The sequence below is a fragment of the Trachemys scripta genome, chromosome 1 (genome assembly GCF_013100865.1).
Source record: "Trachemys scripta elegans isolate TJP31775 chromosome 1, CAS_Tse_1.0, whole genome shotgun sequence".
Lineage (NCBI taxonomy): Eukaryota > Metazoa > Chordata > Testudines > Emydidae > Trachemys > Trachemys scripta.
Window position 1 is genome coordinate 337,567,767 of NC_048298.1, and position 12,377 is coordinate 337,580,143.

A 12,377-nucleotide genomic window follows, 5' to 3' on the forward strand; every position below is an offset into this window, starting at 1 on the left:
CCCGCAGGCATGCCGCCAAAGGCTGCCTGACTGCCGCCCTCGCAGGGACCAGCAGGGCGCCCCCCGCGGCTTGCCGCCCCCGGCACACGCTTGGATCACTGGTGCCTGGAGCCGCCCCTGCCTCCCCCAGAATTCTGGGACTTCACTGACTCTGAATCGCCAGTTGTGAGTGGGGGGCAGCAGAGGGAAAGGGGAGCGGTGTCTTAAAGAGACATTCGTCCATTGGATTTTCACACCGCAAGGTGGGAAACTGAGGCAAAGGACACTGCCCAACTTGCTCTGGGGGTGGGGGTGTACTTATGGTTTACATGCTTTTGACTCTTTGTTGCAGTGGTGTTGCAGGGAGTTCCTTCTCCCTTTTAATAACAGTTCTCTCTTGTTCCGCACAGACTCGGTGCTTGTGAGTCTGTGTGTAACTCAAGGGGCAGTATTACCTCTTCAGAGGCCCCCAGGGGCAGTGGTTAGTTACTGGTTACGGGGTGGGCCTTCAGCCGGTCCTGTTTTGTATTGTAAAGAGAAACCCCTAGATATTGGACCCGGTCCCTGTCCCTGCCAGGGCCGGCTCTGGCTTTTTGCCCCAAGCAAAAAAAAACAAAAAAAAACGGGGCGGCCAGAACGGCAAAGCAAAAAAAAAACCTGTGGTGCGGCCGGAGCGCAGGTGCAGGGGGACCGACTGGGGCGGGGGGAGGAAGTGGGCTAGAGAGAGAGAGAGAGAAGGGGGCGGCCAGGGCTACAGCAGGGGCGCTGCCACGCGACCCCTCCCGCTGCGCCGCCTCCTGCCGCCTGCTGCGAGGGCTCCACTCCGGTCGGCGGGGAGGGAAGGAAGAGGACTGCCTTGCAGGGCGCTCTGGTTCTCCGCGCCGCCGCCCCCTACAGGGCGTCCGGAGAGGAACAACAACAACAACAAACAGCGGCCGTGCCGCCCTAGGATTGGGCAGAATGCCGCCTCCAACAATCAGCCGTCCCAAGCACCAGCTTGCTCAGCTGGTGCCCGGAGCTGGCCCTGGTCCCTGCCCTCACGCCCGGGCAGGAGGGTTACACTTTACAGGCTATTCCTTCTTGTTGCCCCTCGTTATTTCTGGAATGAAGAAAAGCGGTGAGCCAGCGGCACTTCTTGCCCATGTGCCGGGCAGTTTAACTGGAGTTTTAGTTTTGTTTATCTCAGTCAGCAAAGGTCATGGCTTAGAACCAAAATCACTCCACTTTGTAAACAGATCTGTGCAGGGCGAAGGCATCTCCGGCTTGATTCTACTTACGGGAACTGAAGGCAGGTCAGCTGGTCCCTTGCTAGATGAGTGGCTACACGTGCCGTGTTTGGGCACCTGAGAGCTGTATGTAGCCTACACGGCACCGGCTGTGCTCTGCTTTCTGGGATCTCCGGTCAAATATACGGAAATAACGAAGATAAACTGGGCTCAGTGTCGTGTTGTAACTTAGTTTCAGCTGTTGCCTGCAGGGAGGGAAAGGCCTTGGAAAAATGTTTTTCCCATAGTTTTTTCTTTGAAGAAGCCCCAGTGGGATCAGGGAATCAGCTGGACCCTTCAACGTAAGACGTGTGGCTTGGGATTCTGCCTGCCGGGAACAGTGATCTGTTTGGGGAAATCAGGTACAATCCCCTCTCCCCATGCTTGTGTTTGTTGTGAACAGTGCCCTGAGGCTGTCTCCTACGTAACTCCTGGAAGCTGCTTCCCTCCCTGTGATTTTTGGCCTTGGTACAAATGCCATCTGTCCCTGTCCATGCGCAGGGTTTGCAGGCGTCTGGCAGTGGTTGCTGGGACGCCGTCTGAAATCAAAACCATGAGCAGCGTCCCCGGAGTGGAACGCTTCACCTTCTGCATGATTAATATACATTCCGGGAAACCCCACTAAAATCTGTCACTTCCTGCATGATTCTAGGCCTAGAAGCTGCCGGCTGAGAAATCCGCGGTCTCTGCTGATGTGTCTTCCCTGTGAGCCCTAGACAGTGTCTCCATGCAAACAGTAGCTCCGTTCCTTTATTTTTAGCCATGTCCTCTGGACTGTGACCGAGCCCTGTCTTGTCCAGCTGGCTCCTGTGAAAAGAAATTAGGGTCACTAAAAATATACCAGATAGTCAACAACTTGTCTTCAGGCTGGGCTTCCTCTGCTGCAGGAATTCTGTCCTCTGAAATCTTGCCGTGCGCACGGGATGTCCTCACTGCGGGAGTGGTGTCAAGACTGATGTGAGACGGTTGGTGGTTATGGGTGATGGCAGCGTAGGTTCATGGGGTCAGTTGCACCCACAGAAATCATGGCACCAAGGGGGCAAAGCCAGGCAAACCTACACTTCTCCCAGCCTGGTGTGGGAGAGTAGGAGGACTAAAAAGGGGGAGAAGAGTGTGGAGAACAAGACCGCTACATTGGCTGAGCCTGGCTCCCTGCTCCATCATGTTGGGGGGGGTGCCACACCAGCCCCCGGTGGCGCTATGCCCTGAGTGAGGAGCGAGGCCTAGGCCTGCAGGACACCCATTGCAGGGTGAGCGTGGGGCGGGCTGGCTCCCCAAACATCCTTGCGCCCCCACAGGCCTGTCCTCCACAGCAGGCCGGCATTAGGGTGCTGGTGCCAGGGTGGAGGGTGGTACCCTCCCAGCAGATCAGCATGGCACACCCATTGACTGGGGAGGCTACAACCCCCTGCGGGTAATGTTGAAATCTGCCCGATGTCCACTGATCTACCCATTGGATTTGCCTTCAGCCTCGCAGGTGAGCTGGGAAATGAAGACGTTGAGGTCTGTGGTTCTCTCCTTGGCTTCTCTTTGGGCTCTCGCCTTGCTGGAAACTTCTCAGGTAACTGAATTCCTCCAGCTGAATTCTCTCCGCCATCCCCTCATTCCCGTAACCTGTCTCTGTCCCGGCGGCTCAGGTACGTGGCGTCTCAGAGGGTCACAGCCGGTGGGAGGAGAGAGGAGGGCCCGTCTGTAGAGAGCCACCCCGCGACTGTGGCTGTTTGTTCACTGTGTAAGTATTAGTGCCGCTGTGTACAGGTGGGGAATATCCTGTGAGCTGTGGGGGAGTCCGGATGGAGATGAAATTTTGCTTTTAATCAGCCTCCATGCTGTGGCTGCCAGTCAGTAGAACACACCCCTCGGATGGGAAGGCACTCTAAGTACTAGAATGCTTTGCTCCAGACTCCAAAGCATAAGAAAAATCATTTCCCTCGTTTCACACAGGGAAACTGAGGCAGAGAGCGGGGACGTGACTTTCTAAAGGTGGGCTGAACACCCAGCTCTCCTGAGTTCTAGTCCAGTTCTCTAGCCAGTGAGCCACGGTGGTCCAGTTTGAGTCCAGTGTCACTGAAGAACAGTTCCCTCCATCGGGTAAAATTGTGCCCAGGAGCTATGGGGCGGGAGCATTGTTGGCAGCGTGGCCCAGCATGAGAACTACTCTGCCACTGCACGGCAAGATGGCTGAGCTGCCAGTCAGACCCGGCTACCCCCGACCACCCCCTTAGCAACCTGTTTCGTCTCCCTCCAGGTGAGATGCCAGCAGGCTGTGCAGTTGGGAATGGCACCCGACTCTTTCGATGACCAATACACCGGCTGCACTGAGGAAATGGAAAGGGATATTGCACCTCGCCTGCTAGAGGAGGAAAAAGCCAGACACCCGCTGCTGGACTCTATGTGGGGAAACCTATCGGCTGTTTGGGCAATTAAGAAGAAAAGGCTTTCTGTGCCCGAGGGCTTTAGGGATGAACATGGCATAGCCATCCTGGTCTACACTGACTCCTCCAAGCCACTGTACTGGGAGTTGAACAAGGCAGTGAGAGAGGCTGGGGTCTCCCAAGATAACTACATGAGCAATTTCCACTTCAAAGCTCTCCATTACTATCTGACGAGAGCCCTGCAGCTCTTACGGGCTGACTGTGGCCAGCTGTTCAGACGCCAGCTGTTCCGGGGAGTCCGATCCATCCGCTTCGAGCCCAGCGGGGCAGGTATGTTCCGGTTCGGACAGTTCACCTCTTCCTCGCTGGACGTGGCTTTAGCTCGGAGTTACGGCAACGCCACGTTCTTCACCCTGCGCTCCTGCTTCGGCGTCCTCATCGAGTCGTTCTCCGCCATCCCTTCCGAGCGAGAAGTGCTGATCCCCGGGAGCGAAGTGTTCAACGTCTCCAGCTTCTCCCGGGAGGGGAACCGCAGCGTCTTCCTCCTGCACAGCATGAACCGGACCTGCAGCCATTACAACTGCGCCTACCTTGGGGGTGAGTGCCGGCCCGCGCTGGAACGGGAGCAAGCCAGGCTCGGCCACCTCGGAACGGGGACAAGCCAATCGCAGAGGAACCCGTTAAATGGTTGGCTCAGATGTGACCCACATCTTAGGTTAATCTAATTTATTTCCTAAGGGTGAAATTTGGTCCTGGGCGTTGGGCCGGCACCAAGCCCTCTGCACCGCTTCAGTCCCACATAAGCCCATTATTGCTATTCAGTGCTCATCCATAAAGCCATAGGGCTTACGTGGGAATTAAGTCATGTCCTCGGCCTTTTGCTGGGCCCTTTGCCCATGGGGCTTCACCCCAGGTGGGCAAGGGTTGCAGACTTGGGCCCCCAATAAGGAAGCCGAGAAGCCTACGGAAGCTTGGAAGGGTAATTTTTTACTTCCTTTTAAATCGTTTTTAAGGGTCCCTACTACAAGCGGTAGGCGTCCTGCCCCTTAGCACCACCCCGGCAGCATTAAACAATCCTTCAGACAGGAGCCCAGCCCGGTCACCGAGACTATCTCCTTCCCTCCCCTTCGTTGTTTGCCCGTTCCGCAGACAAACCCAAGTTATCGGCCTTGATGCAGGAATGCCTGGGTCACATCCTCTGGCCTGTGCTACATGGGTCAGACTGGTGACCACAACAGTCCCTTCTGGCCTGGGAATCTCTGGCTCATGCCGGGGGCACTGCCTGAAACCTCGCCAAATACCTACTGAACAGCTGCCCCCAGTTTGGGTTTACGATGTCCTCGGAACACAAGGATCTCAATGTTCCCAGGCCTGGGCAGCTTGGAGAATCAACAGTGCAGTTTAGCGGCAGCATAATCTTCATGGGCTTAATGGATGGAAAATTTTGCTTCTTTGGTTTTAGCCTTCCCTGCCTCTCTAGCTCCTGCATGTTAATTACGGATTCTCTTTTCTTTCCCTTGCTTGGCATGCAATGAAATGTAGTTTTTAAATTTGCCCTGAGATTGTCCTAAAACTGGTGGCTGGATTGTAACGCTGATCTCTAACCACGCCAGTCTTTGCATGGCTGGGTCGTTCTCTCGTATGGATCCTTTTGATGCAATGCATAACCATGCATTTCCGCAGGCCAAGTTGTCTTCCTACCAAACAAACTGGAGAGTTAAAGTTGATTTTGGGGGCCTCATTCTGACTTTGTTTACGCTGCTGCAACTCAAGTGAGATCAGTTCCCGAAACTGGTGGTAGTGAGATCAGAATTAGCCTCATGAGTCATAATCTTTTTTTGCTTCTCCTGGTTAGATACAGTCTCCTCGTTGGAGGAGAACTGGGGCATTCTCAGGTTCCTTGCGTTCATCTTAATGCTAGTTTGGGAGGTTGCACTCTGAGCTTCTCTCCCTATAAATGCATAATCAAATATGAGGCCAAGGCGCTAGGAATAAGGGACCAAACCCCAACTACGGTCAAAGCACAGACACTATACAAGTCGGGATAGTTCTCTGAAGATGTCCACGCAGTGTGCAGAGGCGGTCAAAAAAGCAAACAGGATGTTAGGAATCATTAAAAAGGGGATAGAGAATAAGACAGAGAATATATTATTGCCCTTATATAAATCGATGGTACGCCCACATCTTGAATACTGCGTACAGATGTGGTCTCCTCATCTCAAAAAAGATATACTGGCACTAGAAAAGGTTCAGAGAAGGGCAACTAAAATGATTAGGGGTTTGGAAAGGGTCCCATATGAGGAGAGATTAAAGAGGCTAGGACTTTTCAGTTTGGAAAAGAGGAGACTAAAGCGGGATATGATAGAAGTATATAAAATCATGAGTGATGTGGAGAAAGTGGATAAGGAAAAGTTATTTACTTATTCCCATAATACAAGAACTATGGGTCATCAAATGAAATTAATAGGCAGCAGGTTTAAAACAAATAAAAGGAAGTTCTTCTTCACACAGCGCACAGTCAACTTGTGGAACTCCTTGCCTGAGGAGGTTGTGAAGGCTAGGACTATAACAGAGTTTAAAAGAGAACTGGATAAATTAATGGAGGTGAAGTCCATTAATGGCTATTAGCCTCGATGGGTAAGAAATGGTATCCCTAGCCTCTGTTTGTCAGAGGGTGGAGATGGATGGCAGGAGAGAGATCACTTGATCATTGCCTGTTAGGTTCACTCCCTCTGGGGCACCTGGCATTGGCCACTGTCGGTAGACAGGATACTGGGTTAGATGGACCTTTGGTCTGACCCGGTATGGCCGTTCTTATGTTCTTATGGGATGGGGGTGTGCAAAGCCCACCTGTGTACTCTCTGAGCTTGCTGCAGGGCCAACTTCCCCTGGGCCATGTTGCAGCAGCCTGAGGGTTGCTGTCATTTACCCCAAGGGGCTGAAGACACAGCAGAGGAGCAGCAAGACGCAGGTCTGTCCTGGCTGCATCCCCTTTTCCTTGCTACGCCAGCAGCGGGGAGGGGGAGTGACAGAGCAAAGCAGGAGCTCGGATGCTACCAGAGGACCCCCCCTTTTGCCCCTCTCGGGGCTGGATACGCTGGCTTTAGGGCCACCTTCTGCAGTGCACAGCGGCCGCACCGCGCTGGAGAATCTGGTCAAGGAGTCTGAGAGAGCGTCCTCCCTCTAGCCTTTGTTCAGACACGCGTGGCCTGGTTCGGAGTGCTTGCTAGTTGTTGTTCATATTGCCTACCTGTTAGCCCCAGGCACGGCCCAAGGCCCCTGGTGCTAGGCGCTGGACAAACACGGTCCCTGCCCCCAGGAGCTGGATGGAAAGAGATGGGCAGGGGAGCCCAAGGAAACAATGAGACAGCGCGGTCAGTGGGATCGGGCGGGGGCGCAGCGCCCCAGCAGCCTCGCAGAGCTGTAGTTCTTTGCAGCCGTCATGGCAAGGGAGAGTTTTAAGGAGGGATTTGAAGCAGGATGATGGGAACATTTTGTGGGTTTTGAGGGGAAGCTCTGCCCAGTCGTGAAGGGAGCAGGGGAGAAAGCAGGAAGGGGCTGGTTTGAAAATGTAACGACGGAGGCTGGGTTCATGGGCTGACCAGAGAGGGGAGCTGACCTCTCCATAGCGAATGAGAGATGATGGGTCGCGGGGGGGATAGACCATGACAGGCCTTGAAAGCGAAGACAAGCAGCTGATGTCTGACGGGATAGAGATTCCACTGAGGAGTCACTCCTGATTCACACAGGTGCAAATGAGAGCAAAGCACATAACCCACTTCAGTTCCCTGACACACTAACAGGACCCTTCCCTGATTCTAATCTTTAAGATCCAGATTCCGGCGACATCTACTGGCAGCCCTGAGCATTGCACCAGAACAATACAGCAAGAGTTTGACTCATAGAATCATAGAATATCAGGGTTGGAAGGGACCTCAGGAGGTATCTAGTCCAATCCCCTTTTCAAAGCAGGACCAACCCCAACTAAATCATCCCAGCCACGGCTTTGTCAAGCCAGGCCTTAAAAACCTCCAAGGATGGAGATTCCACCACCTCCCTAGATAACCCATTCCAGTGCTTCACCACTCTCCTAGTGAAATAGTTTTTCCGAATATCCAACCTAGACCTCCCCCACTGCAACTTGAGACCATTGCTCCTTGTTTGCCTCACTGTTACACTGTCCCAACTGAGGCATGGTACCAGCCGGAAAGACAGACCCTTGGCCTTCTTGATTGTTGTGACCCTCTCACTGTCCCTGTGATCAGGGCTGGAAGGTCAATGTAGGGTGTAAAAGCTATTTTACAAGACAGACAAGTAATCCCTCCCTCCCCTTTTTCTGGATCTACTCTGGAGTGCAGGCAGGTTCTTGCCACCTGTCTGTGGTGTGCAGAGAAACTCCTGCTTGTATAGATTTCATGGGAGTTGCTCAGCAGGGCTGTTCTGATACCTTCTCTGAACTAGGGACATGGAATCCCCTAGAGGTCTAGCACCTATTATAGGCCGGCCTCAGGCATAAGCACCACGTTTTTAAATGCATTTGGGTGCTTAAAAATACAGCTAAGCAGCTTGTAGGATTTTCAAATGTGGCTGGCGCCTTTGAAAATCCCACAAGGTGCTTATATGCATTTTTAGGCATCTCAATACCTTTAAAAGTCTAGACCTAAATGCAAACATAGCTCAGCTGGGTCTCGCTTGCTGTCACGTGAGTTTGAACCAATTCCAACGAAGATGCAAAGCTGACATTTGTCCACGCCAGCCTTGGAAAATTTCCCCCTAGAGGAGACAGCTGTTTAACGGAAGTCTCTGTTTGTGTTTTAGGAGAGAAGTCTCCAGAATGTGTTGACAACACAGGTAAGAATTCTCCTTTCCACTCTGATCTCTGGTAGTCCCAGGGACGGGCCAGATGCTTTTAGTTTGATACATTACTTGAAACATCTGACAGTGGATCACAAATTAAATATGAGTCAGCAATGTGATGCAGCTGCAAAAAAAGCTAATATCCTTCTGGCATCTATTAACAGGAGTGCCATATGTAAGACAAGGGAGGTAATTGTCCCGCTCAATTGGCAATGGTGAGGCCCCAGCTGGAGAACTCTGTCCAATTCTGGGTGTCACACTTTGGGGAAGATGTAAACAAATTGGAAAGAGTCCAGAGGAGAGCAACAAAAATGATCGAAGGTTTAGAAAACCTGAGCTGGGAGGAAAAGTTAAAAAAACTGGGCGCGTTTAGTCTTCAGAAAGAAGACTGAGGGGGAGCTGATAACAGTCTTCAGATACGTTAAGGGCTGTTATAAAGAGAACGGTGATCCATTGTTCTCCGTGTCCACTGCAGGCAGGACAAGAAGTAATGGGCTTAATCTGCAGCAAGGGAGATTCAGGTTACAAATGAGGAAAAACTTGCTAACTCTCAAGGTAGTTAAGCTCCGCAACAGGCTTCCAAGGGAGGTTGTGGAATCCCCTCACTGGAGGTTTTCAAGACCAGGCTGGACAAACACCTGTCGGGCTGGTTTAGATTTACTTGGCCTTGCCTCTGCACAGGGGACTGGGCTTGATGACCTTGCGAGGTCCCTTCCAGCCTGACATTTCTATGATTTCTTCATACTCGATAAGGTTGGCAGCACCTAGGTAAATAAGCAGCCTGGTTTTTAGAGGTCCTGAGCATCCATTGGGTCACCACTCAGTGTGGATTTAGGTGCTTAATATTCTCCTGGCCTCTGAAAGGTTATTCAACGCACTAGCTCACATGTTTTCTTTCCTTAGTTGCAGGTAGGAGCGTCAGGGTGTCCGGCAACACGAGCCCTGCGTTCGTCGGTGGAATTGTCCTGGTCAACATTGCTGCTCAGAAACTCTTCGCCAATTTCAAACTCATCTTGATTTTGTAAAAAAAAAAAAAAAAAAAATCTCAAAAAAATAAATGGAGGTGGGGTCCTTTATTGGACGCTGTGCTGTGTACTCCTTGAACACGGTGGGCAGCAGGGCTGCTACCAGCAGGTCAGGCTTCTGTACCAGGTTTGGGCTGGCCCCAGGGGCTCCATTACAGAGATACACGACCGTAGCCCCATTTAGAGACTTTCCTACCTGCCAGGTGGGCTGGTCTCATGTGGCGCCATCTAGTGGCTGAACAGTATCATCATTGCATTCTGTGTCCCCCTTTAAGTTTTACATTCCTACCTTTTATAAAATTTACACTGTTAAAGTTCCATAGGTACCCGTCTGTTAAGTGGCTCAGAATTGTGTGGGGTTTTTTATTATATGATCCAAACACATCATGACTAAGTCATTGGGCTGTTCATTAGTTGCAGCAACTGGCTGTGGTCATAGAAGATCAGGATTGGAAGGGACCTCAAGAGGTCATCTAGTCCAACCCCCTACTCAAAGCAGGACCAGTCCCCAGACAGATATTTACCCCAGTTCCCTAAATGGCCCCCTCAAGGATTGAACGTACAACGCTGGGTTAGCAGGCCAAGGCTCAAACCACTGAGCTATCCCTCCCACTCAATCTAAAGATTGGAATCTTTTTCTCTTGCCATCTGAAGGAGGATCCAGGACTGTGCAAAACTTTATGGGTGAAGTTTCCCCCTGTACAGAGGCCCAGAAACCACTCAGGTCCTGCGTGAGCCCTGGGTGTATTTTCTCCCGCAATTATTAATTCTAAAACTGGGGGCAAATCTACACCATAAAGCTTCAGGAAGATCTCTACAACTTCGTGATGCTGGGAATGGGTGCACAGTCCCCCTCAAGGATGTGATGCATAACACCCCCTGCTGGATAAATCCATGTGAGATGAGACAAGCAATAAGGAATACACAGGCTCAGATAGGGTGGTCATATGGTTGAGACACTATCCTGGGTTCTGGGTTCAAGAGATGACTAGTTTATCATGGGGACTTCAATCTGGAGGACACCCGCTGGACACCTACTGTGGCCAGTAACAAAACTTCCTTGGAATTTCTAAACATAATAGATAATGATTTCTTAACACAGAAAGTCCTGCACCCAGCACGGAGTAACTCAATACTGGATCTCATTCCGACAAAGAAGAATTAATTGGTGACCTAAAAATTAGCAATTGCCTAGGTACCAGTGATTATGATCTGGTTGCATTTACCTTGTGCAAACAGAAAGTGGCACTTACGAGTCATCCGTACATTTGCAACTTTAAAAGGCCAGTTTTCCTAAGTTTAAATCCATTGCTGGCATAACTGACTAAGAACATAAATTCAAAGTGGGAAACGTTGATGAAAACTGGACATTGTTCAAAATATCCTAAAAGATACCCCAAAAATCCACAATTACACACACATGAAAAACAGTTATGCTGGGCAAGAAGCCATCCTGGTTTAAAGGAGCTGTAGAAATGGCAATGAACTATATAGATAAAAAAACAACAAGGAGTCGGGTGGCACCTTAAAGACTTACAGATTTATTTGGGCATGATGCATCTGAAGAAGTGAGGTTTTTACCCACAAAAGCTTATGCCCAAATAAATCTGTTAATCTTTAAGGTGCTACCAGACTCCTTGTTGTTTTTGTAGATACAGACTCACACGGCTACCCCCGATATATAGATATAAAGGATAGAAAAAAGGGGAAACAAATGGTAAGTTCAAAAATGTAGGTGACTGATAAGGGAAGCTAAAGAAATCAGTGAACTCTCAATGGCCAAGAGTTAAAGATAATAATGAGGCATTTCTTAAACATATTAGGAACAAAAGGAACCTGAGGACAGGCATATGTCCATTGCTAGACACAGATGGTAAACAAGGTTAAAAATACAGAAATGTTCAATAGGTATTTCTGATCTGTGTTTGGAATGAAGTAGGTAGATGTATCCATCCCAGATGATGATGTGGCTGGAATAGAACTTCTACCATCTGTAACCAAAGAGGAGGTGTGGCAGCATCTGCTCATATTAAATACTTTCAAATCAACAGGCCTGGAAAATTTATACCCAAGGCTCATAAAGGAACTGGCTGAGGAGCTCTATGAACCACTAATGTGGCACCTTCTGGCCTTGGAATCTGAGAGTCCCCTTGTTCATCCCCTTCCTTCCTGGGCCATGGGGAGAACAGGATGGCCTGCATTAGCTTCAGCATACTGATAACACTAGCAGCTCTGCATTAAGACAATGACTATAATCAAATCTCATGCTTCAGGGCTTCAGCCAACCACCTGCACGGTCAGGAAGGAATTCCATCTTCCTCCTCCTCACCTCCCATGCCTAATTTGCTAGATGTATTCTGGACAGGATGTGTTTCACTTTCCTCTGAAGTTTCAGGGATTGGCCACAGCTAGAGAAGGGACACTGGACAGGGCAGACCAGTGCCCTAGGGTGGTATAGAGAATCCTCTTTCTTAAATGTCTGGCTGGTGGGTCTGGCTCATGTACTCAGGGTATAACTGGTCATCAGATTTCCACCAGGTCAGATTGGCGGGGACCGGGGCAGGGGGGTCACCTTCCTCTGCAGCCTGGGGTGCTGGTCACCTGCTGGGATCATCTGAGCATCTCTCATCTGATTGGCACTGGTGGCCCCTCGGTCCCTCCTGTTTGCTGCCTGCGGCTACAACAGTTTAGTCTCCGGAGGACTGAAATGCTTTACTCTAATCCATGTCGGGGTCACTGGGTGAGGGTCTCCGGCCTCAGAGTGGCAGGGCTAATGTTCTGAACGCTCTGACGCAACGTAGGCCTAGCTCTGCCCCAGCCACCAGGTACGTTCTTGGGCAAGGCCTGCAATGGTTCCCAGCTGTATAATGGGTATA

At 50.7% G+C, this 12,377-nt stretch overlaps 1 protein-coding gene across 9 annotated transcripts; it reads left to right on the forward strand.

The window, feature by feature from the left end:
* The first annotated feature begins 1,225 nt into the window (after positions 1-1,225).
* Positions 1,226-9,538, forward strand: LOC117871355 (ecto-ADP-ribosyltransferase 5-like). Of its 9 annotated transcripts, none has more exons than XM_034759255.1 (6): positions 1,226-1,606; positions 2,132-2,247; positions 2,714-2,805; positions 3,493-4,216; positions 8,438-8,470; positions 9,380-9,538. In XM_034759255.1, the coding sequence occupies exons 2-6, from the start codon at positions 2,220-2,222 to the stop codon at positions 9,499-9,501; spliced, it is 999 nt and encodes a 332-aa protein (XP_034615146.1). In that variant the 5' UTR covers positions 1,226-1,606; positions 2,132-2,219; the 3' UTR covers positions 9,502-9,538. The 9 variants fall into 9 exon arrangements, with proteins under 9 accessions (XP_034615146.1, XP_034615147.1, XP_034615148.1 ...); XM_034759256.1 differs by having other exon boundaries at positions 3,493-4,334; positions 9,380-9,513; XM_034759260.1 differs by having other exon boundaries at positions 1,227-1,606; positions 2,132-2,209.
* The last annotated feature ends 2,839 nt before the right edge of the window (positions 9,539-12,377 follow it).